The sequence below is a fragment of the Poecilia mexicana genome, unplaced genomic scaffold, assembly GCF_051168715.1.
Source record: "Poecilia mexicana isolate PSO_F unplaced genomic scaffold, ASM5116871v1 scaffold_16, whole genome shotgun sequence".
In the NCBI taxonomy this organism is placed as follows: domain Eukaryota; kingdom Metazoa; phylum Chordata; class Actinopteri; order Cyprinodontiformes; family Poeciliidae; genus Poecilia; species Poecilia mexicana.
Genome location: NW_028263385.1, coordinates 14262833 through 14285003, shown reverse-complemented (window position 1 = coordinate 14285003; position 22171 = coordinate 14262833). Strand labels below are relative to the sequence as shown.

Sequence of the window (22171 nt, the reverse complement as noted above, 5' to 3'; positions counted from 1 at the left end):
CATTTTTTAGACCAACAAAATAGAAAGCAATTTGCCTTAAAAATTAAATAACTGTGAACAGTAAGGGAAATGTAAAGCAACACGTTTAACTTTGTAAATTCACTATGTTATATTAACAATTTTAATTGGGGGCGGCAGGGGGGGAAGAACATTTCAGACCGCTGAATACTTTCAACTCAGAGATTTTAGCCATCGGTACAAAACGTTTTTACACCAGTGGAACAGGGAACAAAGTCTGAGTCTATAAATATGTATTCAAACCTTTAAGTTCCTGGAATCAAATTTCACAAAGTAGAAACACAGTTTCATTTATTCAACATATATCATTCATAATTACCTGACGAAACGTAAACATCACTCTTGCAAAATGGCACAAATCCAACAGTTTTTAATTTTTAAATTTGTCACAAGATAATGTTTCCCTACAGATATTCATAACAGTAGTGAAGCTGAAATGTTTTGATGTTTCCACGTGAGTCAGCATGCTGTCTGAAACCGAGGCGCACAAATGAGATGCAGTCATCAGTGGGTCTGCAACGCGCTGAAATATCTGCTGAATAAACGGCAGAAACACAAACATGAAAAACACACATCCGGTCCACAAGGAGCAGAGGAGCATCTCCAAACAAAAAACAGAGGCATTTTTTATTACATGCTGAAAGGATGATCATTTTTACTTCAGCCCACAATTTAGAGAATGTTCTCTTTTTGACATCTTTTAAAAGAAAAAAGAGAGGAAATGCAGATCGTAACTCCTCAAAGTCCAAGGCAACAGCTGACAATTTATCCATTTAACAAAGAATCACAATTCAGCTAAATGTGCTACAGCACACAAACAGAGGCAAAGCCTCGGTTTATTTTTTTCAGTGATGCGTTCAGGCGGCGTCAGCCAGGCTGACAGGCTGAGCCCCCCTGTGTGGACGGCCATCTGCCCTGCTGATGTGCTCAAGAGCAAAACACTGCAGGGGTTAAAACAGGCTGCTGCTGCTGAACGTGACCCCCACTAACAACAGAAATAACATTTCGCTTCCCTCTGAACGCTATTCTCAGTTCTTAAATACGCAAAATGTTTCAAGATTTCAGGATTTCATCCCTCCAGCTCTCCCGGTCGCGCCGCTGCCTCTTCCGGGCGAGTTCTGGGAAGAAGGCGTTGTTGTACGGCCGCTCCCTCTCGTTCACTTCTCTGTCCGTTCCCTTTCTTTTCCCGCTCCGCTGGTCGAGCAGCGCCTGGGCTCGTCTCCTTTCTTCTGCCTCCCTCTGCAGGCGCTCGGCTCGAAGCCGCTCTATGGAGCTGAAGAAGCCAGAAAACACATTTCATCATTTAGTCTTCAACTCATGAACAAGTCTGGTCTTCTTGTCCAAACATGGAGTCCACTCGTACCTCTCTCCTGTGGTTTTCTTTTCCCCTCTGTCTCTTTTTTCTTTCTTCTTCTTCTTCTGCTCCCTCCTCCCGTAATCACCCATCGCTTTCTTCATGTCCTTCAAAGGATCCAAACTATCCTTCAGTCTGCGATCCTTCTTCTCTCTCTCCTCTTCAGATATCCCCTTCCTCTGTTCTTTCTCTTTCCTCTCCTCTTCTTTTTCTTGGCTGCTTTTCATGTACCACGGGGTGACCTCTGACCCTGGCTGTGGCCCCAAAGACACGAGTAAGCCAATAGCTCGTTCCTGCTTCTCCTTTAAAAATAAAAACAGGGGAAAAAAAGAAAAATCAAAAAGACAAAATATTTAGTTTTTTCTCTTTTAATCAAAAATCAATCGTCAAAAATTATTTGTTTCATGATGACTGTAAATAATAACGGTTTGAAAGCAACACTTTCTAGTTTAATAAACTTCAATATTTTCTAAATATTTACTATTTAAAACAGAGCATTGTATTTTATTCTACACAAGTTTCTTTGTGATTGAGCTTAATCAGTATTTTAATTATTGTAGTGAACATAACTTTTATCATCGCTACACATTTTCATTGTAAAAAAACTTTTATTTAAATTTAAAAAGATGTCATCAAATTTATGACAGATATTTCTAAAGCTTTTAGAACAAAAGAAGGAAGGAAGGAAACAACCTCTAGAGGATGAGATCAGTATTAAAGTCTGGAAAAACAATATTTTTTTCTTTATTTTGTTCTCCAGATCTGAAAATAAGTTAAATCAACTTCCCAACTTTTCCATTCTATGTAGAAAAGCATGTCCAGCTGACAAACAGCTTCTTAACAACATTATTTCCACATGAATGCTAGTGGACTTTAACACAATTTACCTGCATCATCTCAACAGGAAGTTGCTTTATAGAGAACAATAAAACAAATTTATTTAAATAGGTTTAAATTCAGTTAATCTAAAGAATTGAGTTAGAAATAGCCATTATTGTCCAGCAGAGTTGAAATTCAGGTGTGACATCAGCATGAGATTCATAGGCTCACACAAAAATCCAAACATGTTAAAAAATATATAAAAAAAACAAGATTAACAAATAACAGTCATAAAAATATCCTGCACAAGATAAGTATAAGTATAGATACTTTACAGTTATTACAATCTAAATAACATAATCACTATCCCAACTATAACAACCTAAAAGTTGTGAAATTGTTTCTCTAAACTAAACTTGAACTTATTCCTACAAATAATCTAAGAGGAAACATGATGGACAAAGCAAAAACATAAATCTTTATTAAAAAAATATTATAAACTACGACAACTTTACTGAAAATTGCATTTGCAAATTTGTCTAAAATCTCAGTTTGATCATGTGTAATCCCTTAGGGATTAAAATCTAAGCAGTTCATAGTAAAGAAGAATAGAAGAAGCAGCTCTGTCACCTTTTCTTCCTTCTTTTCTCTTAGATATTCCTCGTTTCCCTTCTTTTCTGTCGCCTCTTCCAGAGGAAACAGATTGAGATGTTCCAGACTGGCTCCACTCCGTTCGTCGTCATCGGCTCCCTCTGCTCCTGCTGACTGGAGAGCAGCCCGAGATTTCCTTCTCAGGTACTCGGTACGCGCCTGTGGAGACAAAGAGTTATAAGAAAGTCAGATAACAATAATCTAAAAATAGAAAAACACACAGAGATTTTCAAACAATCGAAAAAATACCAACAAGTCCACCTACTAATGGCTTAAAAAAACATATAAAATGAAGGTTGTTATGTGGCCTAGTCAAAGTCCAGACCTGACTCAGATTAAGATGTTGAGGTATGCAACATTAAACCTCCAATGTGACTGACATAAACAGATTGAAAACCTTTCCACATTGTATTAGACTTATTGCAAACTTTTAATGGCACAACCACCTAATGTTTAAAGGATATTTTTTCATACACAAGTTTAAATAGTTTTCTTTTTTCCCCTTTAATAAATGAAATCTACATTTGCACTCTGTATCCATCCAGGACCTCTTTATCTGATAAAAAATAAAAAATAAATAACAACAACAATTTGTGGATCTGAAACATTAAAGAGCGACAAGAAGATCGAACATAGGGGCAAATATTTACCCACACCGCAGTACATGACCACTTACATGCTGGCTGGGTGTTCTGCTTTTTTTTTAACGGGACACGGTTCACTGTTCCGGTACCTCTTGCTCTGCTCGCTCCACGCGGCGCTTGGCCTCGCGCTCCTCCTCTGCCGCCTGGGCTTCATCCCTCCGCACCCGCGCGACATTATCCTTGTTACGGACATGCCAGCTCTTCTTCGGGAGGATGTTCATGGTTGCCTTGGAGACCAAGAACTGTTAGCAGCGGGCTAACTGAGATGGCTAGTGGAAAACTGAGGCGAGAAAAAGCACAAAGCTGGTCAACAAAACTGGAGAGGGCGCAGCAGGTGAATAGACAAAGGTATAAATTCTCCGAAATGATATGTCAGATATAATATGAAAGTAGAATGCAATCGTTAAGTCGCCTGTACAATTTTTATTTAAGCTAATATTAGCCAAACTTTGCTATATGCCAAATTCGCCTTTCCTAAAAGGGTATCAAAAAAAGAGAGAAACATAGATCTAATATGTAGATCTTCAAAATTTTGAAGATAAAACAGGACAGAAATACTGTTACCGAATTGCTAGGTGAGGAGTTGCACTGGCTTGAGGTTCATAGTGGTCCACAGGAACTAGTCCACTCAAACAGGAAGTAAACAATGACAACACGTTGAATCGATTACAAAACTGTGACACCAGAGGGCGCTAAACCGCTCAAAATCTATTATTACGTAAAGACACGATGGGGTAGATCTAAAGCAAATACATGGGTAAAATATAACCTTAAATACAGTATTATAATGTACAAAACTTATATTTCATAAATCCAAAAATATGAAGATGATTTTTAGAAAAATAAAAGACTATTTCTGAATGTATAAAAACGTACATACATTTTAAGTTGTTTTTTTTTTTTTAGACAAAATACATACTAGGAAATATAAATGTAGCTGCAAAAAAATGGCAGGCAATTTTTGCTTCGTGAATTAAACTTGTAGCTGTTTTTTCAATTAAAAATTTTAGTCATGTTTATTTACTTTGCTGTTTTTGTATATTGATTGTTTTGTCATGTTTGCATTTGTGTGCTTCTCTTTGCATTTTGTCTGTTTTTCACAGTTTACTTCAACACAACAAAATAAATATGACCTTTTATTTTTAATATGTTTTATTAGCAAGAGGCATTTGAAAACGAAGCAAATGGGGGTGATAAAAATAAAATGCATAGATATTTATTAGTTTAATAAATAAATGTAATAGGTAGGAAGGTAGATAATTTAATATGGCACTATATGAAAGGATTATCAAATCACATTTGAAAAAATATGATTTTTACTTGGGTACTGCCAAGTAATACAACAGAAACATTTTTATCTCTAGGAAAAAATACATTATATTAATCTTTGTGCAGAATTGCCTAATACAATCCAAAATACATTAATGACATACAGTATTTATGAAAGTATTTCAGTTGCATTGTCAATTTGTGAATGTTTCAAAAATCTCAGAACACAAAAACATAATTTACAGACAGAGTTAGTCTTGTTTTCCTTCGTTGTCCTGTGGTGACAGAAGCTTCATCTTCTCAATCTGCTTCACCAAGAACTGCTTATCCTGCCCTGCCTGTAAACCAGAGATATCACACTGGTTAAACTGGACACCTGAAACCATTTCAGACTGTTAAGGATGGTATACACAAATTTTAAGAAATTATTTCACAGTTATAATTAAAAAAAACACATACCAATTTAAGTTGAGCTCTCAGTATTGCAACAGATTTTCCATAGATAGAGGCTAAAGCGATGAAGTAGCACATAAACACACTGCAGGGGAGGAAACAAAAAATATGGACCTTTAAGTATTATGTAATACAAGTGCATCTTAATAAATAAGAATATCGTAAAAATGATTTATGTCAGGAATTCATTTCAAAATGTAGAACTCACATGCTACAGAGATTCATTACAGTCTGATAGATACTGTCATGTCAGCAGTTGTGCAGGCCACAACAGTGCTTCTGTCCTAAATATGTATTTTTATTGGTCTTACATAATATTCTAATCTTCTGAGTAACAAAATTTAGCATTTTGTCATCAAAGACAACAGAAATAAATTGCAACACATCACTGTGCAATCCATCTAAAATATTAAATATAAACAACTCCTAGAGGGATATTCTTATTGAGATGCATGTATAAGCATAATGCCAGCATTTTAATCAGATACCAAATGAGACTTACCACGATACAGCAAACAGAGGTACGGAAAAGGCTTGTGAGCCGATGAAGAAGAGAAAATCTCTTGTTCCTTTGGGAAGAATGGCTAAGGAATCTGGAACAATCTTCCACATCCTAAGGAAGGAACGGAAAGGCCCACAAGCAAACGACGGATGGATCCTGTTTGGAGAGGCAGAATCAATAATCCTTAACGATGCAACATTAAAATACTCAAACTGGTCCAATGACAAAACTGTACAGATTGCAACATGAATAAACTTGGTAATGTTCACTTTATTGCCGTTGACAGCAGATGTGTTCTAATTTTAAAGATAAAGCTGCAGAAATCAGCACTCACTCAGCTACGCTGTAAATCATGACAACCAAGGCGAGGATCCAGCCGAACAGGAGGACGGCCAGGAAGAAGAAGGCGGAGGTTGTGGACCGGAACGTCCTCAGCGCAGGACGACAGTTGTAGAAAAGTGTGATCTGTGGAGAGAAGCGGCAAGGATTAAAGGCAAAACCAGAAACCGCAGTTTGAGATCCTGACCGAGTTAAAGCTGCTGATTCACCTTCTTGCAGTAGAAGAGGATAACAAACTTGACCGTGTTTATGAGAGGCAGCAGAGGGCAAAAGAGAGCTCCGGTCCACACCACAGTCTGACCGTAAACAAGGCCCAGGACGTTGGAGGGAACCACAAACTCCTGCCGGCCCACCCACTGGGTCAACTTACACGACCAGTGATCCACCACCATCCTAACACAAACAGAAACACCCCACAGCAGCGCCGGGTCGTCAAACTGCTGGACTGACTCACAGATATCTTCATGTTTCAGTCACAACTATTTTATTGGAGTCTTTAAATAATGACAGATGATGGTCTACAGACTGACAGCTGGAATTCCCTGGAGATTTGTTTTATAAAAATATACAGGAAAGATTCTGCTGCTTTGATTTTGATTATGTTTTCATATAACATGTAACGACCTTGTGTTTACTACCTAAACAATTTTGGGTCAAGACTTTGTGTTCTTCTGTAATTGTTTTGTCATGTGTTTTATTTTATTTTATTTTTTTTAACTTTTGAATGGAAAGGTTAACAATGCCAGAAAAATAGATAAATATAAATAAAAATATGCATACCTGCGTGGAAATTCAACCAGCACGAGAAGAGCAATGCTAACGAGGAGGTCAAACAGCGTCAGCTTGTACATCTCCTGTCCCACACTTGTTTCCCAGCACTGTGTGACGAGACAAACAAGAAGAGATGAGAAGGACTCACACATAACCTTTTTGTCTCTCTGTTTTAGGTTGGACGGGATTACCAAAATTATTTCTATGAGAAATGAGAAATATTATTTATTGCTTCCTTCAAAGCCAGAAGCCATTATTCCAAAAGGAACATAAAAAGAGAGATTACAGTTTGCAGATATATTTAGGAATAAAAACCTTAGTGCTTGGTAACATGTTTTGTGGCATGAGAAAACTACAATTTAAGTGCTTGGAGCGAAACGAGAGAAACTGCAAGTCTGAGAAAACCATAGTTCTCTACTTCACACATCATGATGTGGGGACGTGAACTGGTGCACCTCACAAAACAGGACACCCAAAATGTTGGACTTAAGTCATACAAATTTACAAGCAATTAAAAAACATACTAAGGAAATGTGTGACTGTTGTGTTTTAAAAAAAACTTTCCACAATGTATCCACAAAGAAACTAATAATCTATAGTTTAGGTAAAGTATGTCTCTGAAACCTGGGGGCTGTGTAGCACAAGTTTAAAATATTACAAAACTCTCTAGTAGCACACAGTTATCTAATTAAATATAACCACAAATGATCAAAAATATGTTTTTCTGAATTCATTTATTTATTTATTTAGTAGGTGCAGCTTATTCTACTTCTCGTTTCTGGGAAGCTTAAAACAACGGCATCAGTTTCTATGGATACCAAATATTTTTCCTTTGCTCATTGAGTCTTTATCTGCAGAAAGCTTCGGTTTGAACTCTGAACTTGAGTTGACAGAAAAACAAATCAAACATATCTGAGAACAAAGCAGCACCAAAGACGGAAAGACAACAGCAGGTCTCTTTTGATTATTGCATGAAAAAGTCTGTTCTGTTTTGGTTGAAGTTGTTTCAACGGTGTGTTTATTGAGTATTTACCTGGTAATTGTTGTGGTTGTAATGACAAGGACACGTGTCTGTACTTCCGTGGCACTCGATCTGATTCCAGAGGGTGTAGAGGAGGATGCCCAGACTGACGAGACGCAAGACCACTGCCCTGAAAAAACAAAACAGGTTTTAACACAGATTCATAATTAAATCTGTGTTCCTGTTTACGGAAAATGGAAGAATTATTTTTTAGAAGTCTGTCTTCCACAGCTAAAACCAAGTTTTGTTTCATTTTCTCTGCTGTTTCTTCAACATCTAGAAGCACAGATAAAGTCCTAAAACTGTGGCTTACAGCACTCAGTGTCAGAGAAATTAAACAAACAGTTCAAACCTTAATAGTGCCACTACCACAGTAGCACTGGGAGGATATTTTTCTAGCAAAGCAATTTGGTCGCACAGCAGAGGCACCAAGAAGTTCCCTGTGGTGATGACGATGGACGGCAGATACGTATAAAACAATCCCAGAAAACCTTGTACATTGTTGTTTTCCTGTTGGACAGGAAATGGAGACGAATGACAAACCAACACTGGTGACCAACACACACATGGTGCTAGTTTTACATAAACTACCTGGCTGAATGTAGTCGCATAAGCGATGGCAACGAAAGTCGCTACGATGAGCCCGATTGCGACAAAAAACATCAAAACACGCAGAGAGTATAAAGTAACTTTGTTGCACAAAGTGAGGGAAGCTGCATGCTTCTTCAGGCGCTCCTCCTCCAGATCCACCTTTAGAGAGACAGAAAAGACAGGTCAGATGGAGAAAAGGGGTCCAAAGAGAGGGGTGTGGGCCGATTGAGGCCTTCAGAGTAATTCAGTGCCGCCCGCAACCACAATTCAACGATGTTACAGAAACGGATTAATTAATTGACGCACATTTTGTTTCTAGCAATATATCAGATGATGCAAAACAAAAAAAATAACACAAAAATAAACATGGAGAAAAATTAACATTTTCAAAAAATGGAAATGTTTTGTATACAAATTATTGACTTTTATAGTTTTTTTTAATTTTTTTTTTACCCCAAATCAGATTTAGAGTCTGAATAAACTTGGCTATATTCACCAAACATTTTTGAACTAAAAGTGACCCGTATCCCATTGTTGCTCCTCAGAACATTGTGCACATAATAAAACAAAATTTAAATTTAGATTAGATTTGAGTTTTAAAAAAGAAATAAAGTCCTAAATCACTTTACAGTTTTGGCCCAATGTGGCAAAATGTTGGGAGACGAACAGGAGACAAGAGAAAAGCATCACCATCTTCCCAAAACCTCAGTTGCTCTCGTTTACATATTGACCTGCAGCCGGTAGTAGATGTTCCTCTGTTTTAGTTTGGTGGCTTTGCTTCCCAGGCAGCCGTAGTCCCATCCGGTGAAGACGATCATGCTGTAGCTCCTCACGTCGCTGCCCCCGGTTGTCACGGCAACTCGAGCCGCTTTGCCCATTCTGCATTTTGGCAAACGTCCGCCTTAGCAGACAGGCTAATACAGCGATACACGTTCTCTTTCAGGAGTAAATCCTGCAAAGGTTTATAAAGTTACTGACCGTGCAATGATGCAAATGAGACAAAAGGCGAAGTAGAAGACAGCAGTGAGCAGATAGGCAAGAGGGATGTTGTAGGAAAAGTCGCTGCCCACCAAGGAAGTAACTACAACCGTGTTGTTGTAGTATCCATAAAACATGTATGAATACTCCATGAAACCCTGCAGAGTGTTGAGAGGAGAGGCCAGTTATGCAGGAAGGTTAAGCATGTAACTTTTATTAAAAAAAATTAAAAAAATCATATTGCCAAAACCGTCATGTTGTAACAGCATGAGACAGATAATCTGCCTTCTCCCAGAGAAAACAGTAACCATCTGAAATAAAAACGACTCAATCTGTACGTCAGACATGTTTGTAGAGTTTGGTTATGGTGTCTTACTGTTCCTGAGAGTAAATCGAGGAGGAACTCATAAAAGACCACCAGGCCTTGAGGATTTGGGTCATACTTCAAACAATCTGCACATAAAAAACACAAAACATCAGCAGCTTAAATATCTCTGAACACGTCAATGTGTTACTGCATGTTTCATTGCTCTCCTTGGCTCATAAAGGTCATGTTGATTCAGAAACAGACACAAAAAATGGTAGAAAAAGGCAATAAAAACAAAAAAAAAACAGTATAACTCATGTACATCCAGCTCATCCACCAGACTTGACATTTAAGTCAAATATTTGGCTAAAGTTTACAGAACCTCTACGGTTCACCTCTGGCTGTGTCTGGTTGTTGCCTGGAAACGGATTAAACTGAGAGACCTGCTTCCTGTTTGATAAAAATAACCTGCCTAACAGGAGAACACAGGAAATAAAGCTGATATAAAAATAAACGGTAACATGCCACTGAAACCTGTGTGTGTCAGACCTGCATGGATCTGAGCTGACAAAACATTAGCTTCGCTGATCTCCGGTTTGATGTCCACCGATCCGAACACGATGCTGGGGATGAGGACGAATCCAGCAATCAGCAGGAAGGACACAAAATTGAGAACCACCAAGAATCGAAGGAAGATGAAGTACGATTGGACTCCACCTCCAAAGTTTCCTGTTAAACAGAGTAAAGTTTGCCGTCTTGGCCTGAGCCCTTTACATTTGTGGCTGTTTGGAAGCATAAACTACATTCCTACCTCCAATCTTTTGCAAGGTTCTGCCCCACAGTGAGAAGAAGTAGAGAAACTCTCTGACGTTACTTTTGAATTTGCGCACAAATATGGTCTTTTTTTGTTTCCAGGATCCTCCGCTGAACTGAGCAGGAGCCTGCATTTGTTGCACCTGCCTGAAATTGGTAGGAGAAAACATCTATTTAGTTTTCTAATGATTTTAAAGAAGAACTATTGGGGTTTTAAGCAACTGAATGTAAAATAAGAAAACGCATATATTCAGTTTACACAAATCGTATCCATTAATTACAAAATATAGCAAATAAATTTCACAGAATCAAGAATACAGAAACTAATTACTAATTACAACATGCTTTTATAGCATGTTAGAAGAATAACATAGGCCTGAGGTAGTATATGCAATTATTTTTAAATGAAGCTAAACTTTTAATGTTATTACTTTAGAATAGAGCTACATTGGGTGTGCTGTGGTGGCGCAGGGGTTGGGCACAACCTACATGTGGAGGCCTTAGTCCTCGACGCAGCTGTCGCGGGTTCAATTCCCGGCCTTGGTGACCTTTGCTGCATGCCTCCCCCCTTCTCTCATTACCCACTTCCTGTCAATTAACTATCAAATAAAGGCCACTAGAGCCAAAAAAAATCTTTAAGGAAAAAACAGAATAGAGCTACATCATTCTGAAAGCTATTTGTAGGGTTTTGTTTTGTATATTTTAGATATTTACTCATCCCTTTAAGGTGCTCCATTTTAATAATGATGAGAAACTAACACTCCACAACTTTCTGAAAATACTACCTCCACTGTGACACATGATGGTGGCGGCATCATGATGTGGGAAATGCATGGAAAAGGATAAGAGTTGATTGGAAGACAAAGTTAACTAAACGGCAATTATAGAAGAAATCTGACATTCCAGCAGAACAACAATTCAAAATTTAAATTAAAGCTACTTTATTGATCCAACAGGGAAATTAAATGTTGTTGTAACTCATATTAGATCAAATTCCTCAGACTCATTGTAGATAGTGATGGCAACATGAAAACAAAGCAGGCCTAGTTAAAGCCCAGACCTAAATCTGACTGAGAATCAGAGGCAAGGCTTAAAATTTGATACTGAGACTTTTTCTGTTCAGCCTGACTGAACCTAACCTACAATACAAAGTATGGACAACACGTCTCAGATTTGTGTTTGTAAATAAAAAAAAATAGATATATATGGTTGATTTTTCTTCCAATTATCATCTTCTATGTGTCAGAATATTGCATTATCCTATTGAGAAGCACAGAGGTTTGTTGGTTTAAAGTGTCAAAATCACAGGAAGGTTCAGGTGTTTTGAAAACATAATCAGTAAACGGATTCAGTGATTATTTTTGGATGCTATTAGGTCTCTGTTGGATCCCCGTCCACTAAATCATTTTCTTACCGTACAGCTTTCTTCAGAGCCATGGGGAAAACCATGTTCCTGAGCTCCCGGGTCGGCTCAGAACCGCTCTGTTCCTCCTCCTGCGCTGGGCTTGTGCCGCTGTTGGGTTCATGGTAGATCTGAGCGGACATTCGAGAAGAAGCCCGGCGAAACCTGAGCGACTCCTGGTCAGTAGGAAAACCGCTTCCTGTGAAAGCTTGAAGACAAAACAAAAAGGAGATCCAAGAACCGATTCAGTACAATTAAATGATCCAGACAGATTGTTTTTGAGTTTTTATCCGCTTAAATAATTAAAGTTTCTAGAACAAAAGCTTACCAAAGCCTTGTCTTTGCTGCTCGATGGTCATTCTGGTCAACTTTAACACAACTTCAGTGGAAAGCAAATATGTGAAGCAGCGGTTCTCTACAGGGAAGTGTTATGTGTGATGAAGGACTTCCCTGTTTTCTCCCGGTGTGGACTTTACCCGTCATATAAATGATCCTACAGGAACTTCCTTGAATGTGTCACCTATTATCCCCAAAATTATTTAGACTGCACCTCGTAATCAACCAGGAGATGCCACAGCAACACAACCAGAAGTAAAACGTTTTTGCAAAGCATAACTGTGGTCAAAAAGGAGAACGTGTTCCAGGTAAAGGTTGTAGAAATGTATTAAAACATGTTAGATGAACAAAGTGGTTACTGTCTGAAAGAAAGCAACTCTATCTGACACCTGGATCTCCTTCTACCAACACCCAGATGATCAAAAAGGTTTAAATTTATAAAGATAAAAGAAACAAACCGGACACAAAATGGCAGATTTTATATATAATTTTGTTCCCAAGCAAGAAGAATGGTTTAAAACACAAACACAAAGGCGGAAAAATAAATACCCAGGGGTCAGGTTTCCTATAGACCCAAAGTGTAACAGCATCATTATGAAAACAAACTGTCTCTGTGTGGGTTTCAAAAACTATTTGCATTTCAAATGACCCTCCAGAAAAGATTCAACAACCTGCCGTACAAAACAAACGCACGACAAAATGACACAGTTTAGGTCAAGTGTAAATATGAAACATTCAAAAGATTTCTAAACAATATATCAAACGTATTTAGGGCTCTCCTATAACTCATGGTTATAATTTATTTGGACTTATCCACATTAAAGATGGTAAATCAGGGGAAAAACTTTGGTTTATTATCTTTTTTATATCACAGTAATGCTCCCATTTGAAAACAAACCTTTTTTTAAAACATTGTAATATATATATATTTACCTTAAAAAAGAAATAAAAACATTATCTTGATTTCGTGGGTGTCGCTCAGGCCAAACAGTGTTATCATATACAATATTGGCAGCATAATGGAACAAGAAGAAGACGAGCGACCTTTTAAAAGTTTGGTCCCGACCCTGAATGGTGCGTAGCGGCAGTGCAGATATTTTGGCAGTAAATGGACGTTAGCAGTGTTTACATGGGGCGCCACACAGTGGAAACAACACGGCTGCAGAGGAGACCGGATATGCTCATCATTTCATCTGAAGTCCTAACAGCGAGAGGAAAATGAAGGAATAAAGATCCAACTATACCAACGTTTGGAGTTCACAGGATCCAAGAAGAAGTTAAAGAGCAGAAATGTTTATATTTAACACTTGCTTAATGCATTTCGATAGAAAAACATCTTGTAAATTCCTTTCTTCAGCATGAACAAATTTGAATTACACATTAAGACAGCCGATTTGCCTTAAGTTTTACATTTACGAATATGTCCAATTATAATATGTAATACTTCTTGATATATTCCTAGCATTTGTCTGTTTCGTCATGTGATATTTATCACATTTTCATTCGACAGTTCCTAAAAACCAAGTCTGGACTTTCAGTCTTGATGTATAACTCCCTGCGTCACTGAAACATTCAACAAAATAAAAGCAACATTCACTCTCCCAGTGGATCCCACGATTCACTGGATTTTAGGTGAATCTACAGAAACAGCTTTAGTAGTTATTTTTAACGGAGTTTCACAAATGACACTCTTAACTCCATTTTTAATAAAATGGACTTTTCTAAGAAGAAACGGTCTTGGACCGATGTCATGTCTGTTGGTAGAAACATGACTAAAACAGCTAAAACCAGTCCTTTTCTGTTCCTCCATTTATTCTGATTTCTGTCCGGTTTTCACGCTTTCAGTCTTTTCCTCATTTATTCGCTCCTTCTCCCCTTTCTTCCCGTCTCTCCTCCCCCCCTTCAAGACCTTGCCCACTATTATGCAGCCGACAGCAACGACGTGCATGGTGAAGTAGATGGACATCCAGTAGCTGATGGTGTCGGACGCCTTCAGCAGCACGAAGCCCATGCACATGTAGTCGTAGGCCCTCATTTTCAGGAACCAGTGGATCCAGTCGAAGACGTTCTGTCCGGTGGGACCCAGTTTGGACCTGATGGCAGACTCCATGGCAGACTCTGCTGCGATGCACAGCGGGATGGTGAGGAAGGAGAGGTAGTAGCCTGCGTGTAATCCGTGCCAGTAGGCGCTGATGAACATGGTCCATCCAGCTCTGAGGAGCACAGAGATGACAGAGAAGAACTGAAGTCCAAATCTAAAGCTTATTATAACCTTAATGCACTGTAGAAATATTTGTTCTTCGTTAGACTCTCTTATATTTGAGTAAAATCTTAATTTTGAACAGATAAACTTTACACCAAGAGCCAGAATTAGCAATGAATAGGAGTTTGTTCATGTAAAGGGGCAGTATGACGTGTTTCAACCACATAGTGACATTTCAGTAACCATGTTACCTTCAGTTGCTTTAAAAATGCTGCATATCAAAAGAAAACTGACTTCATAACTTCAAAGCCTTAAAACTGAGCCTCTGTCTCTTTAAGAAACTTTTGTCCTTTCTGACTCGCAGCCTTCAGGAAGCCATCACAACATCGCTCCTCTTTTAAAAAACAATGCTTTTACCAGTGTTTCAATGAGAAGTAGCTCATATGATGAGCAGTTCCACCAGCTGTTTGCTATTTGCTGCTGGCTAGTCTGAAGGAGCAGAGTGGGGGGAATGGGTTGGGAAGGATGCTCTACGAAGTGGAAGCTTGGAAACTGCAGCTCCGAGGAGGACCAGCTAAGTCCAACCAGGTGTTTTACACAGCTCAATGGTTGCCATGGAGATTAAATCATTTGTCAAACATGCATTTACGTTTGATGAGGGAATAACATTATAACATGATGTCAAGCTCAAAAAAGTAAATTTTACATAATACTGCCCCTTTAAACATTTGTTTTTAACTCGTTTGCACATGACACAGTTTCAGGCTTCAGGATCTCCCAGGGATCTGTTATTGCTGCACAGCAGGAGAAAGTCCTACCTGAGTGCGTAGGACTCGAAGGGGGCGTTTGGGTAGATGTAGTGGTGCAGCCACCACTGCACCGTCATGTTCCAGTAACGCATCCCGTGTCGGACCTTCACACAGAAGTCCGAGTTGTAGCAATCAATGTTCTGGATGGTTTTGAAGTCGTATTTCTCTTCAGCGCTGGGATCAGGGCTGTTCACAAAGCGAGAAAAAATTAATTTGTTTTCTAATGATAACAGAAAACATCATACAGTTACTTTAAAATTGCAAATAAACTTTTTCATACTATTTTATGTTACAACCACAAACTTGAATGTATTTCATCACTGATCAACACGAAATGTATACAATTATAAATCAGATTAATGTGACGTACATTTCTATTCAGCCTCCTTCAGTCAAACTCCTTTTTAAGACATTTCTTCACCAGCTTTCCACATATAGACACTGTAATATTTGCCAATTTTTCTTAGTCCAACAGCTTAGATACAGTCTAATTGGATGAGAAGCAGCTGAGGGCATCATTTATCTTTCCACAAAGTCTTAAATATGTTTTGAGGTTTAAAATATGCTTCATTTTATTATTTCCCTAGAGTAAGTTCCACCTGTCTTCCCATCATATCTAACCAGCTTAATGAAAGTTCAACGTTGGTCTACTCTGACCAGATCCTTGCTTTCCCATTTCTGCTAAATGGTTTGTAACAAACTTCGATCGTGAGGTAACGACCTGTAGTTCACGGTGGGTCCTCCTCCTGGTTTTGAAAGCGCTTTCTCAGGATAGCAGCCAAGACCAGCGCTGATGCAGCCGGCCTCAGCGCCACACCACGCTGAATAGAAACGCATCCTGAAGACAAAAAACACTGCGACCATGTAGAACAACCTGGTGACACAGAGGAAGAAGAAAAGACACAAAGAAAATCATTTTTCATTTGATAAGATTTTCCTACTATGGAAAACTGCTGCCAGACTCTCCCTTTGTTGCCATAACGTACAAACATATAGATGTGGGATTATTCAAATTCAATTCAAATTCAAAAGTATTTTATTGATCCCAGAGGGAAATTAAATGTTGTTGTCACTCATATTAATTCAAATTATTCAAAGGGTCACTGTAGATAGCAACAGCTGTTCTCAGAAAATATTTCCTGTAGCAGTCTATATTGCAACAAATTTGAAGAAGCCTCTGACTGAAGACACAGCCTCTTGAAGAGGATGGTCAGGGCTGTCCATAATTTTCCTGATTTTATAAAGAATCCCTCTTTATTTATAGAAATTTAATTAGGACCTTGGTTATTTTCAACTCATCAATTTACATGTTCAGTTTCACCCGTGAGCTATATTATTACAACAACAAAACAAAAAACAAATCTACAAAAGATAAATTATGTACCGTGAAGTCAGTGTGGAAAAATGTACCTGAAGAAAAGGTTCTGGTCCAGGAACTCGTCGGTGCGGACGTAGGAAAGTGGAAAGTAGTAGTTGACGGTCACAAACAGAACCCCGAAAACTGGGACCATCTTCAAGCGTTGTAGACAAGGCTCCCAGCCGGGCAGAGCCAGCGGGTTCGGCTGCCTCAGCCAGTCCATGTACGTTTGGAAGCGGAAGAACGGGCCTTTAGGGCGTCGGGGTAATGAGACAAAGGAGAAACCACAGCGGTGAGAAGAGAGGGATCAATAAAACGAGCAATAAGGACGACGCAAAAGACAACGTTGGAAAACAAGGTGGCGCAAAAGAAGGAGGAAAGAGGGACGGGAAAGCAAAGACAGCAGAAATACATATATGAAAACTACAAGCACAGAGAAATAATATCAAATAATATGGACTCACAATGTTGAACAAGTGGCAGGAAGTGAGACAAAGAGAGACATTGGTTATAAATCATGCAAAAGAGAATGAACATCGATTGCAACATCAGCGCACATGAAAGCTTAGGATTCTGATGTTAAATATCAAAGCAGACATAAGCAAGTTCATTTAGAGAAGATTGTTGACTTACCGGTCATTATACCGACATAACAGTAACTATAGGACAGAATGTCGTAGAGGGAAGGTTCTTGAGACAGACCACCAACGACTGGAGACTTAGCAAAGGAGCTCACATCTCTCTTCTTCTCTACATGGAAACTGTGCACCTCATTGGCAAGACTGACCATCTGAGAGAAAAACAAACACCAAAAGTATAACACAAGCTCACGAAATGTCAAGAAACAGGACGCTTTTGTGGTATACAAACAGACGATGTTACTGCGTGTGTGTTTGTGGGTTTTTCTACCTTAAGAGTGAGGAGTAGCTGGACGGCGTTGGCAAACGGTGTTGGCTGGGGAAGATCGAACCAGGTGACCAGACGGAAAAAGAGCAGGTAGAGAAACGTCCAGCTGAGAGTCAGTGCTGGGGCGTGCCTGATGAGCAGAGGCAGGTGTTATGAGTCCATAAAATCTACACTCACTTAATTCATGACGGTAATTATACCTATCAAGCAAAATGTTACGGTCATGGACACTTGCAGGTCGGATACATGAGCTGGTGACTTAACAAAGTGTCTTCAAAGTTGACGTTTTGCAAACAGGAAAAATGGCCAAATGTACAAATTTGAGCAAGTTTGACAGCAGACTTGCTGTAGTGGCTGACAACTCAGACAAAGCACGTCCAAAGCTTTAGCTCTTATGGTGTGTTCACCACCTGCAGTGGTCAGGATCCAATCGAAAGTGGCAACGGAGAAGAAACAGCTACAGCTAAGAGATTCATGAGGGGAGCAAAGGTTGGCAAGATCCAAGAGATGATCTGCTCCAAAGACAGAAGAAGCTTATGCTGGTTCTGACAGAATACACAGGTCATTGCAGTCCAATCAGTGTGTTCATACTATCCACCACTGAAAGAACCAAGAATGGGGATGTCATCTTCAGAAGCAAACCAGGAAGCCATGGAAGAAGGTGGCCTGGTCTGATTTTCTTTTACATCCTGTGGATGGCAAGGTGTGTGCGTCATTTAACTGGAGATCACATGGGACCATGATGCATTAAGGGAAGAAGGAAGAGGCAGTGTGATCCATGTGGATGTTAACTTGACACACACCACCTATCTGAGTATCACAGAGCAAGTTCACCTTTTAACTGAGACAGTACTCCCTGATGGCTGTGACCTCTTTCAGCAGTTTAGTGCTGTCAACTACAGAGAAAAAATAGTTAATGGATTCTTTGAGGAACAAAACTGTGAGTTTGACTTTCAAGCTTTGATTCTATATACCAAAGATCTAATCAGGCATTTGTGGGATGAACAGGACAAGTAGGTCTGATCCATGGGCCTTGTTTGTCTTAAAGGATCTGCTGCTCACAGTTTTGAGACACCAAAACAAAACAGGCTTTCAGGCAGGTGATCATAATGTTCTGATCAGTGTATTTTAAGAACAATGCAAAACTTAACAACCATGTACCTTTCAGCTGAACACGTTACTTTTTCTAACGTGCAGCCAAAAGTTAGAGGACGTCAACATGTAAACTGGTTTCCCAGTGAGATGAACCACAGGAAGATTATTCTATGAAATAAAGAAACAATCCAGTCAATGTTTTCTAAAACCCTCAGTAAAGGTTATGTTCTGGTAAACATTTATTGCTGGCCAGTTTCAGATACATATCACCCTGCCTTTGGGTTTGGAGCATGTTTACCCTGTGAGAAATAACATCTCACTGATCACTCTAAGCTGCAGACTAATTATGGTCAAGACTTACTTCTGCTTGCATTTTAGAAATGCAGAGACGGTAATCACTCACCGCCAGCTGCTCTTAATGATAATCCATGTTCCTATCACCGTCACCAGGGAGTGCAGAGTGTGGATGTGACACAAAGCGATGGTGATGGACAAACCCAGAAAGAGAGATGCCACCTGCTTCACAGACGAACCTGAAGCAAAAGAAAATCAGAGTTTTATTGGTTAAAAAAAAACACCTGACACAGGATTTCAAGCTAGTGGATGTGCATTCTGCTATTCTTTATCTCACACTAGCGGCAATTAGCATAGATCTGTTATCTTGATTAACAGATGTCTATTACCCACAGAGGCATAATAAACATTTATGGTGCATTTCAGACTAAATAAATGTCACAAGTGCATAATCTAACAGAGAAATATGCTTGAAATTAGGAATATAGATGAAACAGAAGTGATAAAAGTGTAAATAAAAGCTTAGGACAAAACATAATTAGAAAAAGCTATGGTGAAATTTAAGCTGAAAAGCAGAGAACTAGAAGCAGATTTTTTTTTTACTTCAAAGACATAAAAGTCCTGAGTATTCAGAACTACACCTACAAGTGACAGCAATTAATCAAGACTTTGGAGAATTTTCAAGCTAAAAAATAACATCAGGAAATTAATGCAACACAACAACCATGATATTTGGCTCCGACAATGAAACCTAAGCAGCTATGCAAAATACTCACTGAGATAGCGAAAGAGGAACCCAACAGGGACGGAGGCAGCAAGGACGCCCAAATATACCAGCTCATCAGGAGACATGTTTCTGAAACACGGATCAGTGTGTTAAATTCACATAAAACATGTCTGACACTGGGGAAAAACACCGTACCAATACAATATGACTTTAATTCTAGTACATCTCATGATTAAAGATACAAACGGAAGTATTTTAAGATGGAAAGTGTTTTTAATAAATCCAGTTTATTTTTAGAAGACGGCCACATAGATTTTTGTCTTTTTTCCAAAGTATCAGAAGAGGTTTGATCTTAAAAACATTTATTATATACTCAATTACAGCATAATAGCTAGAGTAGATGCTAACATCGATCTAAACAATAAGTGAGATCATTTATGCCAAGGTGTAGAAGAAAAATCATATTTCATTTTAGGATATTTTAGTCTACTTTTTTTTTCTCACTTTTCAACCTATTGGAAATAGATAAAGTAGGAGATTTTCTCTAACTGCGATGGAATGAAGCGAGATATTTCTAAGACGGTTAAGCAGATTTCAAGCTTTAATTTTGTACATGTACTTGATCACAACAAAGAAAAATTTAATTTTCTCTGTTTTATATCACAGATGACAAAAGAGATCACATGGAAATAAGCCATGGTTTTTACCTACAAATCATTTTGTTGGTGCACGAATACTACTTAAAAATTAATTGTAAAAAACAGTGTGAATCTGATACGGTTGCTATATATTACTAAGATGACATATCTAAAATCCTCTCTTTATTTTACATGATATCACACTCACTCTCTGACTTCAAAATCTAAGACAGTCAAATGTAAGCTAAGCAGGGGGTCAAACACAGATAAAGTTCATTTAATTAACCACATACAATACAAGCATGCAGGATGTTAAAGGAATGCACTTTCAGTGTAACAGCCTACCAAATATTACATGCAGCCAGTTTTTGGCATGGCAAAAAAAGACACTCCTTTCATCTGGATAATGAAGATGAAAAATATGTGATTTAATGAGTCTAAGCGTTCTCCATTTAGTATTTTCCTTCCTCTATCTAAGGAAATGGGGAGAAATCATGTCTTTGCAACAGAAACAAATTATCAAATGATACAGTCTAGCTTGAGCTTTGATAATTTTGCTGTTGTACATAATCATAATATTGGTTCTTCTAACTTTTGAGTGAAGTCTGTAGTGAAGTCAGTGTTAAAAAAATGGGATTAACAAATTTAAGAGAGACTAGCACTGTATGTCACAGCAGATTAGGAAGTTAATCTGCTGTGACATATTTAAGATTTTGTATTATTTCTACAAATAACTTTTAGCTTGGTTTCTTCAGCTACTTGTCCCTAGGGAAATTAGACAGCAATTTGTTCAACAATGCATATGTTGGAACAACTATGAGATTATTTTTATTTTAGCTCACTGTTATAAAGTTTCCTATTTAATGTCTGAACCCTAATGAATCATCTTACTCTTTAGATGAGATATGGTGAAGCAGATAAAAAAAAGCTCTTATATGTCTTAGGCATCTCAAACTAGGGATTGTAATCTAAAATTTTTGTAGATGTGTGTACGAAATTTGCACTTTCATACCTTCTAAATAGAGCAGAATGACAATATTGTGTTGAGCAATACTTCTACAATCGCAAAAGAATAACTGGACACAATATTTAGTAGGATCCTATATTTAAATGTCTTCCATTCACATTCTACACATCATTATGTTTGCCTACTTGAATAGACTCTGCTCTGTTTCAGGTGAGGAATGTTATCAGCTTCAAAATGTGCTCAGACGTGTTGGCTTTAATGCTTTAACGCAGATTAAAAAGCGCCTACGTCAACCCGAATACTTCATTTCCCACTGTTGTGGCAACAGATAGGAAGTACACTCACGTATTTCACAACCTATGGCCACAAATGAAGCTAAAACTTTCCCAATTAAGGTAATTTCCGATTATAAATACGGAACCACAATATTCACCACTGAATGCCATTTTTAATAACCGTTAATGGCTACAGGCAGGTAAAAGGCCAAACGAGTCAAAAACGCTGCGTGCAACAAGCTACTTACTATAAGGTTAGAACAGAAGCATACCTAATATTTAAGGTTTTAAATGACAAAAAAATGAATAAATTAAAAAAAAAAACATTAATGCCTAGTTGATTTGAAGCCCACAGTGAAAGCTTTGAAACATTTAGCAGTTAAGCGTAAATTAAGTGCTTTTTAACGGCTATATATGCTGTCGACGATCAGAATTGCAGAATTTATGTACTTACACTCATAAAAAGCTGAGTATGCCAAAAAATTAAGATTTCTATCTCCAGTTTAACCTGCACGTTCCATGAAATCTGTCCCTCGTCGCTCATTCACACCTAACCGGTGGAAGAGTTCACCTCCGGGTTTGTCGTTGTACATCCAGCGTGATGACGTCATGACGCAAGAGGACTGTACCAT

General features: G+C 38.4%; 3 protein-coding genes across 3 annotated transcripts; all 3 read right to left on the bottom strand.

Moving 5' to 3' along the window:
• Positions 1-292: 292 nt before the first annotated feature.
• leng1 (leukocyte receptor cluster (LRC) member 1) lies at positions 293-4175 on the bottom strand. Its single transcript, XM_014999684.2, has 5 exons — positions 4051-4175; positions 3576-3766; positions 2822-3001; positions 1382-1674; positions 293-1291 (listed from the first exon to the last, which is right to left on the bottom strand). Exons 2-5 carry the CDS (start codon positions 3705-3707, stop codon positions 1072-1074), a joined length of 825 nt encoding a protein of 274 aa, XP_014855170.1. The 5' UTR covers positions 3708-3766; positions 4051-4175; the 3' UTR covers positions 293-1071.
• A 445-nt stretch (positions 4176-4620) lies between these two features.
• On the bottom strand, positions 4621-12597 carry tmc4 (transmembrane channel-like 4). Its single transcript, XM_014999680.2, has 16 exons — positions 12261-12597; positions 11945-12140; positions 10529-10677; positions 10267-10446; positions 9787-9863; positions 9411-9568; positions 9164-9311; positions 8433-8591; positions 8194-8351; positions 7854-7971; positions 6830-6927; positions 6259-6442; positions 6045-6175; positions 5711-5866; positions 5215-5293; positions 4621-5093 (listed from the first exon to the last, which is right to left on the bottom strand). The coding sequence occupies exons 1-16, from the start codon at positions 12289-12291 to the stop codon at positions 5007-5009; spliced, it is 2109 nt and encodes a 702-aa protein (XP_014855166.2). The 5' UTR covers positions 12292-12597; the 3' UTR covers positions 4621-5006.
• A 140-nt stretch (positions 12598-12737) lies between these two features.
• Positions 12738-22135, bottom strand: mboat7 (membrane bound O-acyltransferase domain containing 7). Its single transcript, XM_014999682.2, has 9 exons — positions 21994-22135; positions 19709-19788; positions 19042-19171; positions 17547-17673; positions 17271-17427; positions 16691-16886; positions 16002-16154; positions 15290-15466; positions 12738-14481 (listed from the first exon to the last, which is right to left on the bottom strand). Exons 2-9 carry the CDS (start codon positions 19782-19784, stop codon positions 14079-14081), a joined length of 1419 nt encoding a protein of 472 aa, XP_014855168.2. The 5' UTR covers positions 19785-19788; positions 21994-22135; the 3' UTR covers positions 12738-14078.
• Positions 22136-22171: the final 36 nt, after the last annotated feature.

Bases quoted from the DNA above. Each gene is read 5' to 3' on its own strand.
- leng1 (XM_014999684.2), bottom strand. From the start codon at position 3,707: ATGAACATCCTCCCGAAGAAGAGCTGGCATGTCCGTAACAAGGATAAT. The intron at 1,675-2,821 runs GTGACAGAGCTG...TTATTTTTAAAG, and splicing joins GAGAAAAGAAGGAAGAAAAG to GAGAAGCAGGAACGAGCTAT. The intron at 1,292-1,381 runs GTACGAGTGGAC...TGGCTTCTTCAG, and splicing joins AAGAAAACCACAGGAGAGAG to CTCCATAGAGCGGCTTCGAG.
- tmc4 (XM_014999680.2), bottom strand. From the start codon at position 12,291: ATGACCATCGAGCAGCAAAGACAAGGCTTTG. The intron at 9,569-9,786 runs GTAAGACACCAT...AACACTCTGCAG, and splicing joins TCGATTTACTCTCAGGAACA to GGTTTCATGGAGTATTCATA. The intron at 6,928-7,853 runs GTAAATACTCAA...CTCGTCACACAG, and splicing joins ACAACCACAACAATTACCAG to TGCTGGGAAACAAGTGTGGG.
- mboat7 (XM_014999682.2), bottom strand. From the start codon at position 19,784: ATGTCTCCTGATGAGCTGGTATATTTGGGCGTCCTTGCTGCCTCCGTC. The intron at 19,172-19,708 runs GTGAGTATTTTG...CTTTTGCTTCAG, and splicing joins GTTCCTCTTTCGCTATCTCA to GTTCGTCTGTGAAGCAGGTG. The intron at 16,155-16,690 runs GTACATTTTTCC...CTGTGTCACCAG, and splicing joins GACCAGAACCTTTTCTTCAG to GTTGTTCTACATGGTCGCAG.